The sequence below is a fragment of the Desmodus rotundus genome, chromosome 2 (assembly GCF_022682495.2).
Source record: "Desmodus rotundus isolate HL8 chromosome 2, HLdesRot8A.1, whole genome shotgun sequence".
NCBI lineage: Eukaryota > Metazoa > Chordata > Mammalia > Chiroptera > Phyllostomidae > Desmodus > Desmodus rotundus.
Window position 1 is genome coordinate 28,309,083 of NC_071388.1, and position 21,322 is coordinate 28,330,404.

Sequence of the window (21,322 nt, forward strand, 5' to 3'; positions counted from 1 at the left end):
AATAAGGGCAGGGCCCTTGCCATTATAATCTAACAAAGAACTTAATACAGGAGGCTGGAAGCAAAAGAAAGAACTCAGCAGTCCTAAGCTTGGCTTCATAAGATTTCCAGGTGTCCCAAGCATTACAAACAAAATAGCACAAGAGGAGAGAGTCCTTGAGACTGTGCTGAGAAAAGGGGCTTCTGTAAGCTTCTATAATGATCTTACTGAGTTTGCAGGATGTCCTAAACATCACAAGCAGGAATCATACAGGAAGGGGGCGGGGGAAGTAGTCCTTGAGATTCTATGCTGGAAAAGGGAGCTTCTGTAACAACTTTACTGAGACAAAGAAACTTTACTAACTGAGAAGGAAAGCCTTTGTAGCTGTAAATTATTCCCAAGGCAGGGGAAGAAGGGGGAACTTAGTAGCTAGCTACCTGAGGTATATAACCCCTGAACACCAACAGTCAGCATACTTAGATTAGGTAAGTATCTACTTGTAGCCTCAACTCAAGTACATAGAACAAGTCTATAGAAACTCAGTATCTTACTAACAACATACTTTCCTCTATATGTGGGGCATTTATACTTGCCAGTTGCCTGTTTGCTGCTCCATGCTTGTCTGTTTCATAAATAAACTTATTATTTCATTTCCACTATATGTGTTTATCTGTAACTTGAATTATTCTCTTGCAAGTGAGACAAGAACAGAGGCAGGGCAGGAGGAGGCCTTGTGACTCAAGTTTCTCTCTCCCCATCTGTAACATTTTTTTTTCTATTTTAATTTAACCTCATTTATTTTGAAATTAATTATATTCAGACTTACAGAACAGCTTGCAAATATACCTAGAGTTTTCTGTACCTTACACAATGCTCCTCTAATGCTAACATAGTTATAACTACTGTACAATCACCAAAAACAAGAAGTTAATATTAACATTATACTATTAATTTATCTACAGGCCATTTTGAATTTTATCACTTTTACCTCAGATAACCTATTTTTGGTCTAAGATCCAAAAAGAATCTTGTAATACATTTAATTATATATTCCATTATAGAATTTTGTTATTTTTTTCTAGTAATGATTTGTGTGTTTTTCCCCCTCTTTTATATGTCAGCCAAATCAAAACATTTTCTAAAATATATTAATATGTCAAGTTTGAATATTACTGTTTAAATGCTATATAGTAAATTACATTTCTTGTTCCACTCAGGAATATAAGTTAGCTCTTAAAAATATTGTTTATTTTATTAATGATAGGTTTTTAAGAGAAGTGCATAAATTTAAATGACTCAAAGTATAGAATAATGATTCACTGTGTTATTAATGGTAGTTTCATAATAAAACACAAAAGGTAGCAAGAAATACAATAAGATAATTTAAAGGTGAAACAAACAGTATGGAACTTACAACTTGTATGAATTTTTTCTCTGTTTCTAATAATTTGGATTAAACTCAAAATAATATATAATTTTCTTTATCAACTATTAAGCCATAACATTATATGTATATATATATATTATATGTATATATATATATATTTCTCTATTTTCATAACAGTTTTGTAATTCAATAGAAACTTTCAATAAATATTTTTCTTCATATTTTATTTCAAGGTCAAATCAATACCTTTGCCCAACAAATATCATCAGTATTAGGCCATTTGACAAAGACATCTTTATCCTGTCCTCTTTGAAATGCAGGGTAAGGCTTTGTTTCATTTCCTGAAATTGCTGGGTCCTAAATTGAAATGAAATACAAACCAAGTTACTATGAAATAAAACTATAGCCTGTTAGGTAGTTATGAAACATTCTAATATTCTGTTACACATATACATATCATTATATTATGCTTTCAGAGACATGGACTGAGAAATGGACTGATGATACAAACTTTACTGTTCTAGCTCTACTGCCTTCTAAATTTCTTATAAAAATTAAGAACTTTGAAAATATATTAGCTACAGTTTCAAGCAAGATTACTAGAGGTTTTCTTTTGTTTTTATTTTTCCAATGGGATTTCTGGCTGTGTAGCTTGCTTCTTGTGAGATAGTGATAAAATAGTCTCCCCACTGAATCACTAAGTTGAAGGCAAATTTTCAAACATGAGAAATATAAGCAGCAGTCCTGGAGAATAATTTGGGAATTGTATGGGAATGGAAAATCCATCATCACTTGCTGATACCTTCAGTAAATCGAGGCCAGTTTACAACATGGGTGATTACTAAAAACCAGCCTGCCTTTGATTCCCTGCTTTAGTCTTAGATCTCTAAAAGATGTGCCAAGTATACAAGTAGCCTGTGGCAGCCCGTGTAAGTAAAAGGAAGTGTTAAAGGAAGAAAGTTTTAGATTTCAAAGTAGAATCCAAAGTTATATACTTCCTGTTTTGAAACACCTTCCCATATCCCTCAATCTAGGAGAGAAATCTTAATAAAACTAAGATAATAAGGTTTGGATAAAATGTAAAATATAAATACTGACCAGGATAATAATATATCTCATTCCTTCAGTTCTTATTTTGTCAACAAAAGCAGGAAGGTCTTGGAATCTTTCACCAATAGTGAAGTCTAGCTGTCTCTCCATGTAATCTATGTCTGTGTACTGGACATCCTGAAAAATAGGAGAATTGTGGCAAGAATCACATTAATAACCCATTCATTATTACAACATATGTTTTTACTAATAAATGTTTGAATGTTATAAAGAAATTATAATTTAGGCCTAAATAACATATTTGTTCATCATTTTCTGTCAATAGACATTAGTTAAGTTTTCCTCTAGGTGTTATGAAATATACGGCTAATACAGTGGACATACCTTTTTATAAAAAGAATGAGGAACCTTCCTTTTTATCAAAAAATTCACCTTCATATTTCTACATCATCTACTACATAATTTCCTCATAATAATATATTCAGGAACTATGTATTAAATTCTATTATATTTACTGATATATTATAACAAGGTCCTTCTTATTCTTCTTAGAGTAAGTTGTTATATATGCCTCCCACTCTAGATTTTCATGCTTACCTGTTACCAGGTGAATTTCTGGGATTCCTTAATATCACTAAAAAGTAACAGGGACTAATTATTTCTGGATTCTTAGAAATATTTATTCACAAACATTGAGAGAAGAGGATATTCTGCCAGCCCTCTAATTCTATATTTTAACATTACCAGTATTATCTATTTCAGGGAAAAAAAAAATCACCCTGTTTCACTTCCAATTCCTGCCCTGTAATTTGTCACATCAGTAGATGGATTAATTTTGTAGACCCTTACTCTCACCCAGAGGAAATTAGTGAGAGAAATGCAAGCGCACAGTAACTTGTTTAGTACATGGAATTGGAGAGAATGTAGAAAAAAACTGGTAATATTCCTTTTCATGTATCAGTCTAATAAAGACAGTTTACAAAAAGTTCATATCCAATTTATTAGGTGCTACTAAAAACTAAGCACTAAATATTTCCAAATACTTAAAATAGTTTTAAAGTATATAACTGTTTAATTACTCATTCCAGTTTTATGCATCACATACTTAACACTGTCTTAAAAGTTTATACACATACGTATGGGATCTGGGCCGTCACCATGTCATCATATACTTGCTGAATCTCTGAAGTATTTCTGTACCCATAACGACATAATTGGAATCCCAAAGCCCAGTAAGGTGGCATGACTGGTCGGCCTATTACCTTTGAAAACAAAAATAATTTGTCAACTAAAAGAATTACTTATATTATAAAGAGAACTCTATGAATTTTCTAAAAACAAATTCAATTATACTTCATGGTATTGCTTTGTTGCAACTTCCGGATTTGGGCCCAAAAACATATAAAAGTCCAAGATTCCTCCAATTATGCGGTAAGTTAGAGCAGGTGTTGGCTGAAATGTGACATCTGGAAATTCAAAATATGATATCACTTTCTCTGTGTATAAAATATTTATTAAAGAGTCACATAAAAGATGAAATATTTTTAAAATGTCCTACCCATTGCATTGCTGTTAAGTAAGAGAACTCCATGAGCATGGTCCTCATCTTCCAGAGCCATGTAATAGGGATGAAATCCATAAGAATTAAGTTTATACTAAAATAAAATAAATACGTAAATAAATACAACATATACTTAAATAATAACGCAATACCATGTATACTTTGTCAGTGCAATATTTAAATTTATTATATGATCGACTTAGGAATTAAATGCTCCTTCCTTGCAAACACAAACTGAATTAAATGCATTTCCCTTAGAAAACCTTTCTTTTTTTCAGTGAAACAGTTATTGCTTTAGACTATGCAAATAAATATACAACTGTGTAACATCTGCAAATGCTGCCTCATAAACTGATGTAAAATAAAACATTAGTATTAGGGTAATTGGGTTTCTTTCTACAGATTAGTTGTGTTAATTTATTTTAAAACCTTGCACTTCCTTTTCAATAACATCATTCCCTAAAAATGATTAAAGTGGTTGCCGTGGCCAGATGGCTCAGCTGGTTGGAGCCTCATCCCATACACCAAAAGGTTGCAGGCTTCATTCCCAGTCAGGGCACATTCTTAAGTTGCAGAAGAGGGTTAAAAAAAATGAATGAAGTGATTAAACTACTTAATCTAAAGTAATTAATATGATAATTATCTAAGTTTATATATTTCATATTTAAATGATAACATATAATAGCTTATATGTATAAAACATTTCATTTTGGTTTTTGCTAGATCTTTTTACTTTTTAGAATAAAGAACTCTTAGATAACTCAAAAAATTAAAAATGGATCTGACTTTTGACCCAGTGATCCTTCTTTTGGGAATATATATGAAGAAATCCAAAACACTAATTTGTTTTTCTTAAAAATGTTATTTATTTATTTTTAGAGAGAGGGGAAGGAGGAGAGGGGGAGAAACGTTAACGTGTAGTTGCCTTTCGTAAGACCCCTACTGGGGACCTGGCCTGCAACCCAGGCACGTGCCTTGACTGGGAATTGAACCAGTGACCCTGTGGTTCACGGCCAGTGCTCAATCCTCTGAGCCACACCAGCCTGGCCTCTAAAACACTAATTTGAAAGAACATAAGCACCCCTATGTTCAGTGCTGTGTTATTTATAATAGCAAAGATACGGAAGCAGCCCAAGTGTCCATCAGTAGATGAGTGAGTAAAACACTATGGGACAGTTACACAATGGAATACTGGTGGGCCATAAAAAAAGAAGAAAATTTTACCCTTTGCAACAGTGTGGATGGACCTGCAGAATGTTGTGTTATGTGAAATAAGCCATTCAGAGAAAGATAAATATCATATGATTTCACTCATATGTGGAATCTAATGAACAAACTGAACTGACAAGGAAAATAGAGACAGACTCATAGATAGAGAGCAGGGTGACAGCTAAGGAGGGTGAGGAGGTTAGGAAGTGGAGGGATTGAGCAAAAAGGAAAAAGAACTCATGAACATGGGCAACAGTGTGGTGATAAGTGGGGGGAAGAGGTATATGGGGACTAAATGGTAATGGAAAAAAATCAAATGACAACAACAACAACAAAAAAAGATACTCATAGCCCTGAAATGACTTGCTAAAGATCACAAAACTTTTAAGATGACGAGCTCCAAAAAAATACACATCTTTGACCCACAGGGAATCCCAGGAATTGATTAACATGTAAAAGATAATGTATATTATCTTTTTGAGAATAAAGGTTATATTAACCTAATAATGGCAATGTTAGTGTTGAAAGTTTTAACGAAGTAAATTTTGGTAAAACATATTTTTTCAGTTGGTATAAGTGAAGAATCACCTTTATAAACTAATTTTGAAATATTGTGATACAAAGAAGTTTTTCTGAGCACCTAACTATAAAACATGGTTGCAAAGTATACACAGTTTATAATTTCACAATTAATACATCCTTTAAATAAGCATCATAAATTGCAAATGAAATAAGGTAGCATTTTATGAAAATGTTATTTTTATATGTCTAGAATAATTATAGTTAATATTCTTTGTGCAGTGTATTAAATATCCATGACTTGTATTTAATTAATAAGTTGAAACATTGGGAAAAATGACATGATCTCATAAAAACATTTCCTAAAGATGTAACTAGCAGTAAAGACTCATAAAAATGCACAACTGTAGCTGGGTGTCATAAAGGAAAAAAGGTGGCATCAGATCATTGTTGAAGAAGACAAAAAAGTTAAAGAGAGCCTTCGTGAGTATTTTCTAAAAGCTGAGCACAAATATGTATTTGGCAGGGAATACTGAATTAGAATGTTCTTTCTATGCAGTTGAGAGGGTAACAAATTGGGTCACTACCTCACTTCTCACTGTACTCAACGTTACCCATCCGACCCTCGGTTTTGCTAATAATTAATGGTGATTGTTTTTAGTTTGTTTTTCAGAAACTTATATAGCAGCCTTGGGAATCCCCAGCAGCTTTGCATGACTTCGATACCAAAGTACAGGCCTACATAGAAATGGCTCGGATCCTAATCATGGTCTCAGGTGCTTCACGAGATAGTAAAACATTGCTACCTACACCAGAGGGCTGGTCTCTTGCGAACATTCCCCAGGTATGCCAGTTTAGGTCTCGCTTAAAAGCTGTGTGCCCCACTTCCCCAAAACCATATATGTATTTTGATGGCAGGCGAGTAGATATTTGAAGGAACTGGTCATTAAAAGCAAATCCAGGTAAATGAGAATCCCAACTGAAAACAAAAGAAAACAATTATATTTCTGTAAACATTCACAAAGTAGTATCACAAATAACAATGTCAATTCTTTCTTGAGTGAACTGAATATCAAAAATATTTTCTCTATATACTTTTTTTTAACAGGGTATCAATTAGAAATAGATTTTATTATTCCAATATATTTTTCTTTTTGCTAAGTTAAAGAATACCTAACATATATTTCAAATATTCAGCATTATTATATGATTATTTATGTTTATATTTAGACATATATTGCTTTTAAACTTAAATTAATATGAAGTTATTAATAATATATAATCTGTAAGTCCCATATGTTCTAGAAATCAAAAGTCATCAATTTTACTGCTTCTTTGAGATAATCAGTTTTTCTATCATATAATAAATAGAAATCAATATTAAAATAAACTATTTTATTTTTATCTTGCTTTTTGTATTTATTAATTCAGTGTTTACCAAAAAATTCTAGAAGAAATGTTTTATAGAGAATGTGTTGTTTTTCTAGTCATTTACAAGAACAAAACAAGAGGGAAAAAATTAGAGTTAATAGTGTAAGAAAACATAAGTATTACTAAGATTTTGGGACATTTAAATTTTTATATTAATTATTTTGAAAAGGTATTTATTGAAGAATAACTATTCTTAAATAACAATAATTATATTTTTGCACCAGAAATTTTTTACAAAATAACTTAAATTCTGATCCTTTGAAACAAAAACATAATCATAATAATTTTTTCAAAATAATATGCACATAGGTTTTTTCATTATGTGTATCCAGTATGATAATACCTGAAAACATCCGAACAACACGTTCAAAAGTATAGCAAGACAAGCCTAAATTACATAAAATTATCCTTTAATATACTATAGATTTTTAATTTATTCACTGTAACAAAAATACCTACATGCATATATTAGTGCCTGGCAGAAATAGTATTAACTCAGTCAGTCATGTTCCAGAACTAATGAACTTTGATTTCAACAGGTCTTACAAAATATTTACATAACACATTTTCAGTTACTTATTTTGCCAACATTCATCATGCTTTTCAAGAGGAGTTTTGGTTTGGTTCTCAACTGGATTAGAAGAATAAGTCTGAGAGTTAAAAATAAAATAAATCACATCGAAAGTGAAAATGAAATTTTAACAATCCTTAATGATAGTTTTATGATGTGTTAATTGTTTAAGCTAAAATGTTAAAGGAGGTCAAAACCACTTTTAGTATGATGATACTCTAACACAGTGAGTCTGTGAGAATAATCACGTACTTTTCCCCTCTTGGGCTAAAATAAAAGCATTGTTCGTATCAAATAATTCAATCACTTACATAACTCTGCCTGTGCTTCGACGTCGAATCTGGATGCCAAAAGGATTTTCCTTGATCTCAGCATCATAAAGTCTATTTTCATAAGTACTTGTTGGTGTAGTTGGAATGTTTAGTGGTACTGGAACTTCATATCTTTTATTTTGGGGATCATAAATCTATTGCAGGAAATAATAAAAGCAGAAATGTTTTGGTCTAGTTTGGTGACATAGTATGTAAATATTAAATAATTTAAATAATGATTAAAACAAGAATATTTAGATTTTTTATTTATATAATTCTTAATTCTGTATCTATAGCATGCATATATATATTTCCCATATACGTACATAAATAGGTGATGAGATCAAATTGCCTATTGCATTTTACCTTTTTAAAATATTTTGTAATTTCATTTTTCTATATAATGAGGAATCTTCCAAATCAATTTTTAGGGCTAAATAGTCCCATATTGTTACAGAGCAAGGCAGGGGGTGGTTCACGATAAATTATTACAGAAAGGATTCCCCCTTTCTGTCTCTGGAGGTTCCTTCCCCCACGCCAACCTGCTAGGTTCGCAATGCCCGCCACCAGAGGAAAGACATCTCTCAATGCCAGAGACTGGTGAAAAGGAAAGGAATTGTTTATTTAAAAGTTGCACAAACTTAGAATAATGACCTAATGTCTTCAATAAGATACTAAAGTCCTCTAGAATACCCACAGATGCACAGTCCTTCCCTCTCCCTGTGCCCAGTCCAGGGTACGGTGTCTCAGGAAAAGAAGTAGAAGTCCGTGATTCAGGCTCCCAGCACCATCAGCTGTGTGGCTGCTGCAATCTCCAGTTAATCCAAAGCCATGTGGCACCTTCTCATGGCCCACCAGCAAGAGTCCTCTCTCCCCTTCCTCTATGGCTGCAAAGTCTCTCCTGCTGCCTAAGCCGCGTGGCAAAAAGAAGCACTCCAAAACCACGTGGTCCTCTCTACTCTCCTTCAGAACCGCGTGGTCCTTTTCCCCACTTCAGAACCACATGGACCTCTATCTATCTACTTGCTTCAGAGCCTCGTGGTTCTCCCATTTACTTCAGAGCCGCGTGGTCTACTCCTTCCTTCAGAGCCGCATGGTCTCCTCCCCATTTTCTTTGGAGCCACGTGGTCTCCTCCTTCTCCCCCAAAACCTTGTGGTCCTCCTCCCCTTCTATGGCTGCTGCGCCTAGGTTTTAAATCCCAGTGCCCATCTTCCTTTGCAGCCCCATTTCTGACTCCTCCTACAGTCAGCTACATCTGCCAGCATCCCCGTATTCTTCCAGCTTTACTGGGCTGCCATAGTAAGTCTGGGCAGGTGTGGCCCCATGGCATGGAGCCAATCATCTCCAAGCTCTCACACAGGCCCTGTAACCAGGGGGAGTTGCTTCCCAGTCCCATCCTGGGTGGAATTTGGTCCCATCCCCCTGGCTCAAAACATGGCCACAGCTACTTAACACATCCATGAAACCAGTTAAAAGTTATAGATATGTTAAATGACTGTGCCAGGGGTTAGCTGCAAAGCTCTTGCTACCCAAAACAGCTCTGAATGGCCCTATTCCATGTGTCCCATCCCCCCTGGCTCAGGCCTGTGGGGGTGAGGACATCCTATATACATTTTTCTAATATTTCCTGGACACCCCGAGTCCTGGACCCCATTACAAATCCCTTCTTGGGGCCCTCCTCTTGGCTGCACCCTGCTTCAATATGGGTATAGAAAAGTATTTACCACTTCTGTTTAGACACAGAAGTTGTTTCAATAATTTTGTCCTATGTAGTAAATACTGTTATTTACTACAATATTTACTAATATTAATGTTAATTTATGTTTATTAATATATTTCTTTTCTCAGTACATTTCCTAGAAGTGAAGTATCAGGTCTGAGTATTATTAACATTTATAAGGTCCTTGATATCTATTTGTAAACTGTTTTCCAGAATTAGAGTACTAATGCTAATTAATATTCTCACCCAAATGTGTGCTCCAATGCTGTTTTATGTCACACAAGTGCATTTCTTTTCCTAATTGTCCTTTATGTCCGTGATGATGAGGATGAACTGTTTCTGCCTGATTATTCAACATTTAGATTTTCCACTCTTTGAATTTGCCTTTTGTTCTTTTGATTTTTAGTGTGTATGTAATATTTTTACTTCTCAGTATTATTTCTTCTGTTACATGTCTGCTTATAATCTCGATGTTTTCTTATTTGTATGAGCTGAAATCCCTTGCCTTTTATGATAAAGGTCTCAGATATTTATCCATTTATTGTTTGTTTTCTGATTGTTTATACTGTTTATAAATGTTGAAATGTAAAATTTTTACAAAGGAAATTAGACTTTTATCTATTGGATACATGACTTTGTATCTGTGGTTTGAGAGAAGACCTTTGTTAGCCAGATGTAAGATAAATATGCAGCTTATATTTATTAAATCTTAAATGTATGCATATGTATCTTTACATGTTATATTTGTATACATAAAACAGGCTTTCAGGTAATTCTAACTGCACTTCTCTTGTTTTAATTTTGTAAATTTTATCTATTTTATGTACATTTTAACTATCACCATTGTCATATGTTTATTTTTCCAGATAAATGTAAAGGTTATTTTATTAAGTCCCAAAATGTATTCCACTGAGATGTCAATGGAAATTATTTAAAAGCATCAATTGATCTAAAATGAGTTAACTTTATAAAATTTAGTCTTATTTAGAATTTCTTATACTTATTTAATATCTATCAACACATTTTAATAGTTATTTTGTATAGTCATTTACTTCTATGAATGTTTAATATTTTTTATTTATTTGATTATTCTTCCCATTTGATTTTGCTAATGAGATTTAACACCATTTCAGTTTCTAAATGGTGAAATATAGTATACAGGAAATGTTTCTTGTAAATATTATTTTATATCCAGTCACTTTGCTGATCTTATCATTTTAACAGTTTTTTTTAATGGATATTCTTGGAGCTCTTAATTAAAAAAAATTCCTATGTGTAACTATTGAAATGATTATTTCTTTTACATGCCTTAATTAATTGGTAAAAAAAAATTAGATCACTATGCAAAAGTAATGAAAATAGTAAGCATCCTGTTTAATTTTTTTGTTTATTTTAATATTACCAACATAATGCAAAGTAATTTATCTATGTAGCATAATTTAAATATCTTTTAAGAAATTACCACTATATGTTTAATTATTCACAAAGTTAGCACAAATGAAAAGCTTTATTTATTGTGCACCTATGAGCTTTGTAAAGAAAAAAAGCTTTATTTGTACAAAATAAAAATGATATCAATCCAATTAATAATCCTTAACATTACATTAAAGATCTAAGCACTGAATGTATTCAAAATCTCTCATCTTGACAAATGAGTCATGTGGTGGTGTTATTTACATGAAACATACCTTAAACTGCAGCATGTCATTTTTGTGATATTTCACGTCCACACGAAGAGTCAAGATGGGTTCAGAAGGCCGCTTTCTTTGAACATTCGCAGTATTCAGCTGGAGGTCAGCTGTTATGCCCGTTGAAGAATACTTAGTCGAAGTGACTAAGTAAGAGTTGTCACTTCTAGGAAAGTAACAGTCAGGTGCTTTGGATCCAGGAGTCTAAAAATGCAATACATGTTTACTGTCAGAAGCAGTAAGCATTATAATATTTGACAAAAATAATGATAGACATGTTTAATCACATGTTGTATAATCTACAGATATTATTGTTTAATATAAAATGAAATTGCAGCCACAATGTAAAATATCTATTATGCAACCTGAGATACCATGTACTAAAATGTTATAATATTTACATTTTGACCAACATAGAGCAGAAAGATCAAATCTCTATTTTTAATTCAGAAAATAAAATGATTGTATGTTTTTGCAAAAATTAAGTATATTACTCAATAACATTATTATCAATATTGATAATATCAACATTCTTATTTCTATAGTTGTGATGAAAATAATCTTGCTGTGTAATTTATGGAAACATAAAAACCTATAGGCTTAATATTCAACAGATACATTTTCAAAAACTTGGTTTATCCAAGTAATATCTAAGTAATTTAAGTTAAAAATGTACCTTTGAATAAGTTTTATTTTATTTTGTAATACTCAGGCCTGCTCATCTCCACACATCTGTATGTTTTAGAAGTAGAGAAGTTACCATTTAGAACATTACTTAAGTGGTATAATGTGCACTTTTTTGCCCAAATTTTTGAGGGAACAATAAGGATACCCATTATACATGGGAAGTATTACATACTTAAACCCATCTTTGCTTGTTTTTGATCACTTCAAAGCCCATGTTACACAAAGTGCAAAAGCAACCGCAGGGGACTTGCTGTGATACCTGGTGGGCTAACCAGCCAACGTCAACCTCTTGATGTGTCAATAAACAAGCCCTTTAAGGCCCTAATGAAGAAAGTGGATGTTGGGGATGCAGTCAGCTGGTAATGATTTAACACCTACAGGCAGAATCAGGAAAGCATCCATCGCCCAGGTTTGTGATTGAATCCTAAAATCATGGAACAGTTTCAAGAAGGAAGTGGTTGTGAAATCACTTAAAAATTACAGCTGGAACATAATCAACAAAAGAAAAAAGCAAACAAAATATAACCAGAGACATTGAAGTTAAGAACAATCTAACAATAGCCAGAGGGGAGGGGGAAAGGGATGGTGGGGAGAAGGGTTTTCAGGAACTACTATAAAGGACACATGGACAAAACCAAGGGGGAGGGTGGAAGCAGGGGAGGGAGATGGGTTTGGCTGGAGTGGGGTAGAGGGGTGGGGAGAAAATGCAGACAACTATAATTGAACAACAATAAAATAATTTTTTAAAAAGGTGAAAGGATTGAGAAGTACTAATTGGTAGTTAAAAAATAGTCACGGGGATTTAATGTACAGCACAGGGAACATAATTAATTCTGTAATAACTATCTACAGTGCCAGGTGGACATTTTAATTATTAGAGGGAATACTTTGTAACCTACATGAATGTCTATCTGGTGTGGTGTACACATGAAACTAATAAAATAAAGTGTTGAATGTAAACTGAGATAAAAAATAAAGTTAAAAAAAGAGAAAATTGCAGCATCAGCAATGCTGTGGATGGAACTAAAGACTATGAAATTTACTGGGATGAGGAAAGTGACTCTTCAGAAGATACGGGAAATGTAAAATTGAAGAAGACAATACTTCTGATATTGACAGTGATGAAGAGTTCTTGGCCTTCTTTGATGTGTAAATATCATAAATTTATTACTGGTACATAAAATTTCTTATACCTTGCATCTCTTCTTGTGTTTTGTAATTCTGTGTTACATAAAATTTCTTGTACCATAATATGTTAAAAAATAAATGTTAAAATTCCTTTATAATACAAAAACACATATCTACATATAAATAAATAAATAGAATTAAAAATTAAAATGAAGATTTTTTTCCCTAAAAGTTTGGGACACAAACATGGGTGTGCATTATCTGAGATTTCCGGATGACAGTAAAACAACAGGACCCCTCAAAGCACATGTTATATGATGCCAACTTTAAGTAAACGTGAAATTTGGTGAAGACAGGAATGATTTTGAGGAATCAGAGAGGTACTAAGAAGTTTTGAGTAAGAATTTTTTTCTAAGTCAACAGTAATTTAGGAAGTATCAAGGACTTTATGACATTAAGCTTTAGGAAAAGGTAAGGTTTTTTTCCAAATGTTTGGTTTCCCACCAGATTAGGCAAACCCAGGCTTCTTGTACAGAGTAACCACCACAAGAGTAACCACACAATCCAAACAGTATTTATCCTTAGCCCCTTGGCATCTATACTTCCTTCACAAGCTTATTTCTTTTCTAAATCATCCATTTCCATGTAACATGACACCAAGTTCTCTCTCTTGCTTTCTTGTATTTAAATGCAAAAACAATCCTGGGAAAACACTGTCCTCCACCTTCTCAATTCCTACAATTCTGTGGTTAAATATGGCTTGAGAAAGACACATCCATGCAGATTTATATGATCATGAAAATTAGAGTGGGTTTTAATGACGTAGCGTTCTAGTATTTCCCTAGTTCATTCACTATCACACTGCCCTGGGTGACATTTTCCTTTCTTCCCCAACCACCAACAAATCATTATCACCCAATGGTTTTTCTTGTTATTTCAATATGCAAAAGAAAGCATTCCGAAAAGAAATCAAAATGAAACACTACATCCACCCACCCACCTCTTCACCTCCTAGTACAAGATACATGCTGCTAAGGTGAACTATTTTATTTGTACATCCGGTGCCATGCTCCATGCCTCCTTTCCTACAAAGACATTTCTTCTGCAATTCTCAACTCTCTCCTGCATCATTAATACTGCACCCATTATAGATTATGCTCCATGGCATAAACCAATTTTATTCTTCTCATCTTTAAGAAAAAAACTGCCACCTCACTAATTTCTCCAACTACTCACCCATTTTTGTATACTTTCCTTAGAGCAAAACAAAAACAGTTCACCAAACTCATCTATCTGCAAACTGTGCCTTCATTCTCACCCAGACCAGGCTTTTTTTTGCTCCCAGCACTCTATCAATATTTCCTTTTTAAAATTTAAGAAAGACTTTCATGCTGCCAAATCCAAATTTCAGTTTCGGTTCTTATCCTATTGACTTATGAGCATCATTTGCACAACTGATTACTTTCTCCATTGGGAAATGTCTTGTTCACTTGGCTTCCGGGAACCAACATTTGTTTGTTTCAACTTAATTATTTTGCGATTTTTCTCAATCTCTTTTCTGGTTCCTAATCATTTCCTGGACTGTAAATGTTGGACTGACTTGGGGTTTAGGTTTGAGCTCTTCCCTTTTTATCTAAGCTCATCTCTTTAATGATGTCACCCCATAATATGACTTTAAACAATGTATGTAAGCTGACTCCAAAATTCTTCCTTAACTGTGATATGACATTCCTAATTTCTTTAGTTCAAATATCTCTCACAACTGAAAAATTGCAGTTGGATTTCTATTAGAATTCTCACCTTAATTTGACCAAAACATAACTCTTCCTCTCCAAGCTTTCCCCTAGCATAGCTTTCCCAATCTCTGTTAGTATCAACTTCATTTGTCTAGTTGTTCAAACTAAAACTTCATTTTGTTTTTACTCTTCTCTTGTCTTCTCTCATATTCACATTCAACAAACAACAAACTTTTTTGGCTTTATCTTAAAATATGCACAAAGATCAATCAGTTATTACAAATTCTATCATTACCAACTGGCTCAATCTACCAAAACTATTTTCCCTTGATTTTTGCAATGGCCTCTTTCCTGGTCTCCCTGCGTTTGGTCCTCTAACAGTTTATTCTTAACACAGAAGTCATTATGTTTCCATTAAGATGGAAGTTTAATCTTTTCATTTGTCTGTTCAAAACTCGTTAGCATCATTTGATCTTGGAGTAAAAATCATAATTCTAAAAACAGCCTAAGTGGTTGACCTCCATTATCTGTTTCAACAAATCTGTATCATCTGCTATTCATTCTCTCACTCCTGTTTCTGAAGCATAGTCCCCCTCGCTGTTTGTGCGCATGTCACGTACGTTCTTACTTCAGATGCACTTCGGGTGGATGTTTCTTCTTTCTGCAATGTTATCTATCCACCCTTCCTTTCCTCCATCTCTTTTAACAAACGTCACCCTTCTCAAAGAAATCTTCCCTGTGCAATCATTAAAATTACACCGCTGGCATTCTTCTCTCCTTTCCTGGGTTTTTTTTTTTTTTTGGCATAATATTTATCTGACATAGTACATACTTTCCATATTATTTGTGTCCTCTCATTAGAATATAAGCTCTATCAGGAAAGCAGGTTTTCTTTATTTTATTCACCTACAACAGTGCCTAGAATATAGTAGGCCTCAAGAAGTATTTGTTAAATGAATCAATGAATAAATATCACGATCTATAGAAATGTAAGGGGTTTTTCTGTACCTTAAATTATCGTATTTAATGGATTTCTGGTAGCTGATATCCTAGTGTTTAACCTTCATTTACTTGATCTAAGAATGTGTAAGGTGTTAAAATACTAATAGTTCTGGGAAAAGTACATTTTTTACATATTCTTATTAGAAGGAATTTCTGCCTTACAATCCAATCTTTAGATTTGTTTTGATAATAGGAGTTAGTATGCACTGAATGAAATAGGGAATGGGTTTGAATATGAATAAAGAGCTACAATTGAAAGAGAAGATATTGAAGATGAGGAAAATACATCATTATGTGGCTTTTATTGATTTAGGAAATCTTTCTCCTCCTCACTCTGTTCTTTAATTCTTCCATAAACTTTCTTAATGGTGAAGATTAGGCTGTTTTACCAAACATTAGAGAGGAATGGGGACTTTTTCTCTGGTGGGAGAGATTGTCATATTTCCTCATATAGATGCAGACAGATCTGGGAAGTAACTGGCATATTTGTCTTGACTCTCACCAGTCATATAACACATGATTTTAATTTCTTGATTATACAAAATAAATGTTTTTGCTGAGAAAAACTAGTGTGATATGCCCAAAACACAGAATTTGAAATGTAAGAATAACAAGAGGGGACTGACTCTTTCCTTATCCCTTCCTGTCAAAACTTCTGCCATCAATTGCTGTCACCCTCTTGTCAAAAGGATAATCAAAATAATTCCTCAGAAATTATCACTTCTTAGTGGAACAGACATAGCCCACCAATCACTTTCAGAAGTTTTAACTTGAGACAATGTTTTTGAAAGACTGCCCCCTACTGGCATAATATCTTCCTTAATTAAGCTAGTCAACCACAGCTAACAAATGCACTACTATTTTATTAAATAAAGTTACATTATACAAAGTGCCTGAAAAGCAACTTATACTTCCATTTAGTCTGGCATTTACTAAGTTAAGTATGGGAATTAAGATAAAGATAAATTTTCCATCAGAAGTTCTAATTTCAAATTCCAAATGCTCATCTAGATGAATTTAGTTTATATGTTATAGAATTAAAATTATTAAAAGTAAAGATTACATTGAAATGCTCATGTGAAAGCCATACAATGAATCATAATTAAAATTCTTATTACCATTTGCCATAAACAGCCACGTTCTTCACAGCTTTTCTGGGTTGCAGGTTCTACATCTGGATAACAATTAAACTTTTCATTTTCTGAGAAAACTTGATTCCATTGAACAGTAAAGTTTTTTCCAAGGTTAAACATGAGACTGTAAATTAAGAGACTCTTTGAAGACAAAGAAAATGTTAAAGAATATTTCAGACCATTGTATAATTGAAAAAAACATAACATTTTTAAAAGGTGGCAACTATAGCAATCCTTCAAATCAAGTCATAAATATTTATAATATAATGCTTAATTAATGGAATAGAGGGGAGAAAATATATCATGCCACTGGAGTGGCTAGAACTTCAAAACAGGAAACTGTGGGAACTGTAGAACATTGATGTAAAGCATTATCTTTTTGAAAAAAGATTTTATTTTTTAGAGAGAAGGGAAGGAAGGGAGAGAAAGAGGGAGAGAAACATCAATGTGTGGTTGCCTCTGATGCATCCTTTACTCTGGACCCTGCCTGCAACCCATGCATGTGCCCCAACTGGAAATCGAGCCAGCAACCCTTTGGTTCACAGGCCTGCGCCCAATCTACTGAGTTATGCGAACCAGGCATTATCTTTATATCCAGGTATGAGTTCAATTCAATTCTCAGTTCTGCCATTTAATGCTCATGAATCTTAGGAAAAATTATCTATCCTCAACTTCCTCTCCCTTTAAATGGGATAGTTACTCCTACTAAACAAACAAACAAACAAAAATACTAGGAAGGTATACATGATTACTATTAATGACAAAATTAAGCAGGAAGAAGTAGCAAGGAGTCTCCTTGTTATTGATATGTAAATATAAATTGGAACAAGCAAAAATGGACTATTGGCAGCACATGGAGAAGAATAAAAAGAAAGACATGTCATGAAGAAAAATAATCACAAAACCAAGAGCCTGAATACTTATGTAACATTTAATGTTAAATGTGAGAGTACATGACAGCTAAAATATTTTAAAAGATTGCATTTACCTGGTTGGAAGCATGGTAAGTGAAACTGGAGTGAGTTTGCATTGGTTCATTATTCTCCATCACTTTAACTTCTGAAACAGTGTCTGTGAGCCCAAGGATTTTAATAGTCTCAAATGCTAAAGCAGTTCCTTCTTGGTAGGATGAATGTGTGCATACAATATCTAATTTGTTCTGAAAGAGTATATAATATTATATATTAAGTAGGTCTTTGGATACAAAATTGAAATAACAATGCAGCTGTGAAATAGGAAAAGAAGCAATCATCTGTCTTTGAATTCCCACCAGCTCTCCACACCCAAGCAGTATATGTAAATATATTCATTAGTAACTATTTTTGATTTTTTGTACAAATGCCATAAGATTTATTACAAAGATTGTTGGGAACCGCCCTGCCTGGTTTCAGAAACTGTAGCCCCTCATGGCTAAGGCTGAGCAAAAAGACCTTGGGACCATAAACCACTTAGGAGACAACGCTTATCTTCCTTGTAGGGGCACCACCTCTGCCCCCTTTCACTTCACCCTGCTTGGCCCCGGGGGGATGACAGGTTAGCCAGTGATGGGTAAGATTCCTCAAAGGAGGAATGACCTAAGACAGGCACGTTCATGAAAGAGCCCTCAGGGAAGGACTTGGGGGACTATAGAAAAAGGGGGTGATGGACCCTCACCCCTTGGCTTTGACATAGCCTGAAACAATGCTGGAGGTGGGTGCAGCCCTGTGCTAGAAAGGGATGGTCCCCTAGGGCAATCAGGCCTAAGAAAGGATTCATAAAATCCTATGAAACCTACTGTGCTAATACTCTCAATTTAAATGATAAGGGTCCAAGCATGAAATGAATTTGTTCCCCAAAGTTTTATGGCCCTTTAACTAACTGACCCAGACTCTAAATAAGCCCTCATAGTTCTTTGAGTGTTATCTACTGTTTGATCATTTCTGCCTGACAATGAATGATGAGCTTTACTTATACGCCCTGTATTCCTATGCAAATTAAACCCAATAAAAGCCTGTCCAGGCAAGGGACGGGTCGACCCTCTCTTTCACTGAGAGAATGGCTCTGTCATCCCTTTTCCTCCACAGGATTTCTGTAGTCATGTGCATTTGTCTCATCTCATCCATAATGCCGCAGACACTGCGCGCCTGTGTCCGCATCAAAAGATTACCTAAATTATTAATGATGCAACTCATATATATCTTCTCTCATTCTAGCCCTAACTGATGAAGAATGACTTAACTGTAGCAAAAAGGTATATATAAAGAAACCCAACATGTACCAAATAATTGCTATTGATTATTCAAAATTTAACCTTGTTCAAAGATTTTTCATCCTCATTCCAAATTGATGACAATTACTGCAGTGACTGACATATTAAAACATATTCAGATAAATTGAGATTCATTTCCTAGGGCATGTTTCTTCAATATAACACTTAAATAGTTCCTAAAATTTCAGTGAATCTATTTCATCAACATTAACTCATCTGTTACATTTTAAAAAGATTTTATGTATTTATTTTTTAGAGAGAGGAAGGGAGAGAGAAAGAGAGGGAGAGAAACATCAGTGTGTGGTTGCATCTCACGTGCCCCTCACTGGGAAGTTGGCCTGTAACCCAGGCATGTGCCCTGACTGGGAATTAAACCAGCGACCCCTTGATTCTCAGGCCAGCACTCAACTACTGAGCCATGCCAGGCAAGGCTCCTCTGCTACATTTAAATATAAAAATTTAAGTTAAGGTTTTTTATGATTTAACAATTTAATAATTTATTTCATTTCTTTCCATTGAATCTGGAGGTAAATATAAACATATTTCAAAAAGATCCATAATAAAGATATAATCCAGACATTAATGAGGTATATATTTAACTGTGTCCAAGGTGAATGCTTACATTAGAAACGGTAAATGTGTACAAAATGTAGGTGCCAGTTGTTATGGTATCTGAAATGAAAAAAGTAAAGTTACCAGATCAAAATGTAACCTTAAATTCTCTGCTCTATTTTTACAGTTATTTAACATAAGAATTTTGAAAAAAAAAGTATTTAATAATAAAGCAAATTATACAGATTATCCTTTTAAATTAACTTTTTAAATTACCTCTAAATAAAATAACATTGGTAGTATATTTTCTCAGTAAGTAAAGATAATGAATACATACTCAGTTTAATTTTTCAAAGACAGCTAAAATATTTATGGAAATTCAAAGAAAACAAAAATTACAGTAAAATATACATTATCCTATATTTATTGTTTTGAACAATATGTTATCTTTTGAATAAAGCATGCACCGTTGAGTTTATCATCAGAAGGCACGGCACGCTGCAATTTTAGTACACATCTTTTAACTTTTTTCATTATTTAAAGAAAAAGTGAATCTGGGGACAGGATAAAGATTGAAATAAACTCCAATAAGGAAAAAAGAACGCAGTGATTTTTTGCATGAGAGATATAATTAAACTTCTTGTCAACATGTTTTTTTAACAGAAAAACTTAAAATTATGATCACAATAATTAAAAAAAAAACAAGGGAACATAACAAGGGAATTCTAAGAATAATATACAATTTTCTCAAAACACTAATTTACTTAAAACTTTAATCCTAGAAAACACAATTAGAATCATAGCCTGAATTGTATATCATTTTATTGTTTGCATGTTTACTTACAAATAGATTATTCATAAAATTCTGATTTTATCTTTTCAAAGCAGGTAATTATGTAGATACCATATTAGTGGACAGATTAAATCACATCTTCTTTGTATTTTTAACCATCTTCTTACATAAAAGTAAATTATCAATATCAAGTTTTACAAGTTGAAAATGAAATATATTTGGGATATTTATATCATCAAAGATATAAGAATAGTCTTAAAATCAAGTCCCATATGCTACCAACAGTGGTATCATCTCAGCAACATTTTAAAAAAGATTTTATTTATTTTTAGACAGAGGGAAAGAGAGGGAGAGAAACATCAATATGTGGTTGCCTATTGCACACCCAGGCATGTAGCCTGACTGGGAATTGAACTGGCAACCTTTCTGTTTTCAGGCAGGCATTCAATCCACTGAGTCACACCAGCCAGAGCCCATAACATTTTTTTATTAATGGCTACAAATAATTTAGTTTGTTGGGATCCACATTTATGACACATTTCTATGAATAAATGCTTGGAACCTTTTCTTACTGCAGAGCTCACTTTAGTGTTCTACCTCACTTCAGGCTCTAAGG

General features: G+C 33.5%; 1 protein-coding gene across 2 annotated transcripts in view; it reads right to left on the reverse strand.

Annotated features, from left to right (window-relative positions):
- The window catches only part of SI (sucrase-isomaltase), a 102,241-nt gene that overhangs the window by 37,732 nt on the left and 43,187 nt on the right, over window positions 1–21,322 (reverse strand). For both annotated transcript variants that reach the window (XM_024560372.4, XM_045197612.2), the window contains exons 23-33: window positions 19,984–20,033; window positions 18,102–18,272; window positions 17,099–17,254; window positions 11,428–11,631; window positions 8,019–8,173; window positions 6,516–6,684; window positions 3,975–4,071; window positions 3,770–3,882; window positions 3,553–3,678; window positions 2,465–2,593; window positions 1,613–1,723 (exon numbers count right to left, since the gene is read on the reverse strand). In XM_024560372.4, the coding sequence (XP_024416140.2) occupies window positions 1,613–1,723; window positions 2,465–2,593; window positions 3,553–3,678; window positions 3,770–3,882; window positions 3,975–4,071; window positions 6,516–6,684; window positions 8,019–8,173; window positions 11,428–11,631; window positions 17,099–17,254; window positions 18,102–18,272; window positions 19,984–20,033 (1,481 nt within the window). The remainder of the gene's footprint in view (window positions 1–1,612; window positions 1,724–2,464; window positions 2,594–3,552; window positions 3,679–3,769; window positions 3,883–3,974; window positions 4,072–6,515; window positions 6,685–8,018; window positions 8,174–11,427; window positions 11,632–17,098; window positions 17,255–18,101; window positions 18,273–19,983; window positions 20,034–21,322) is intronic.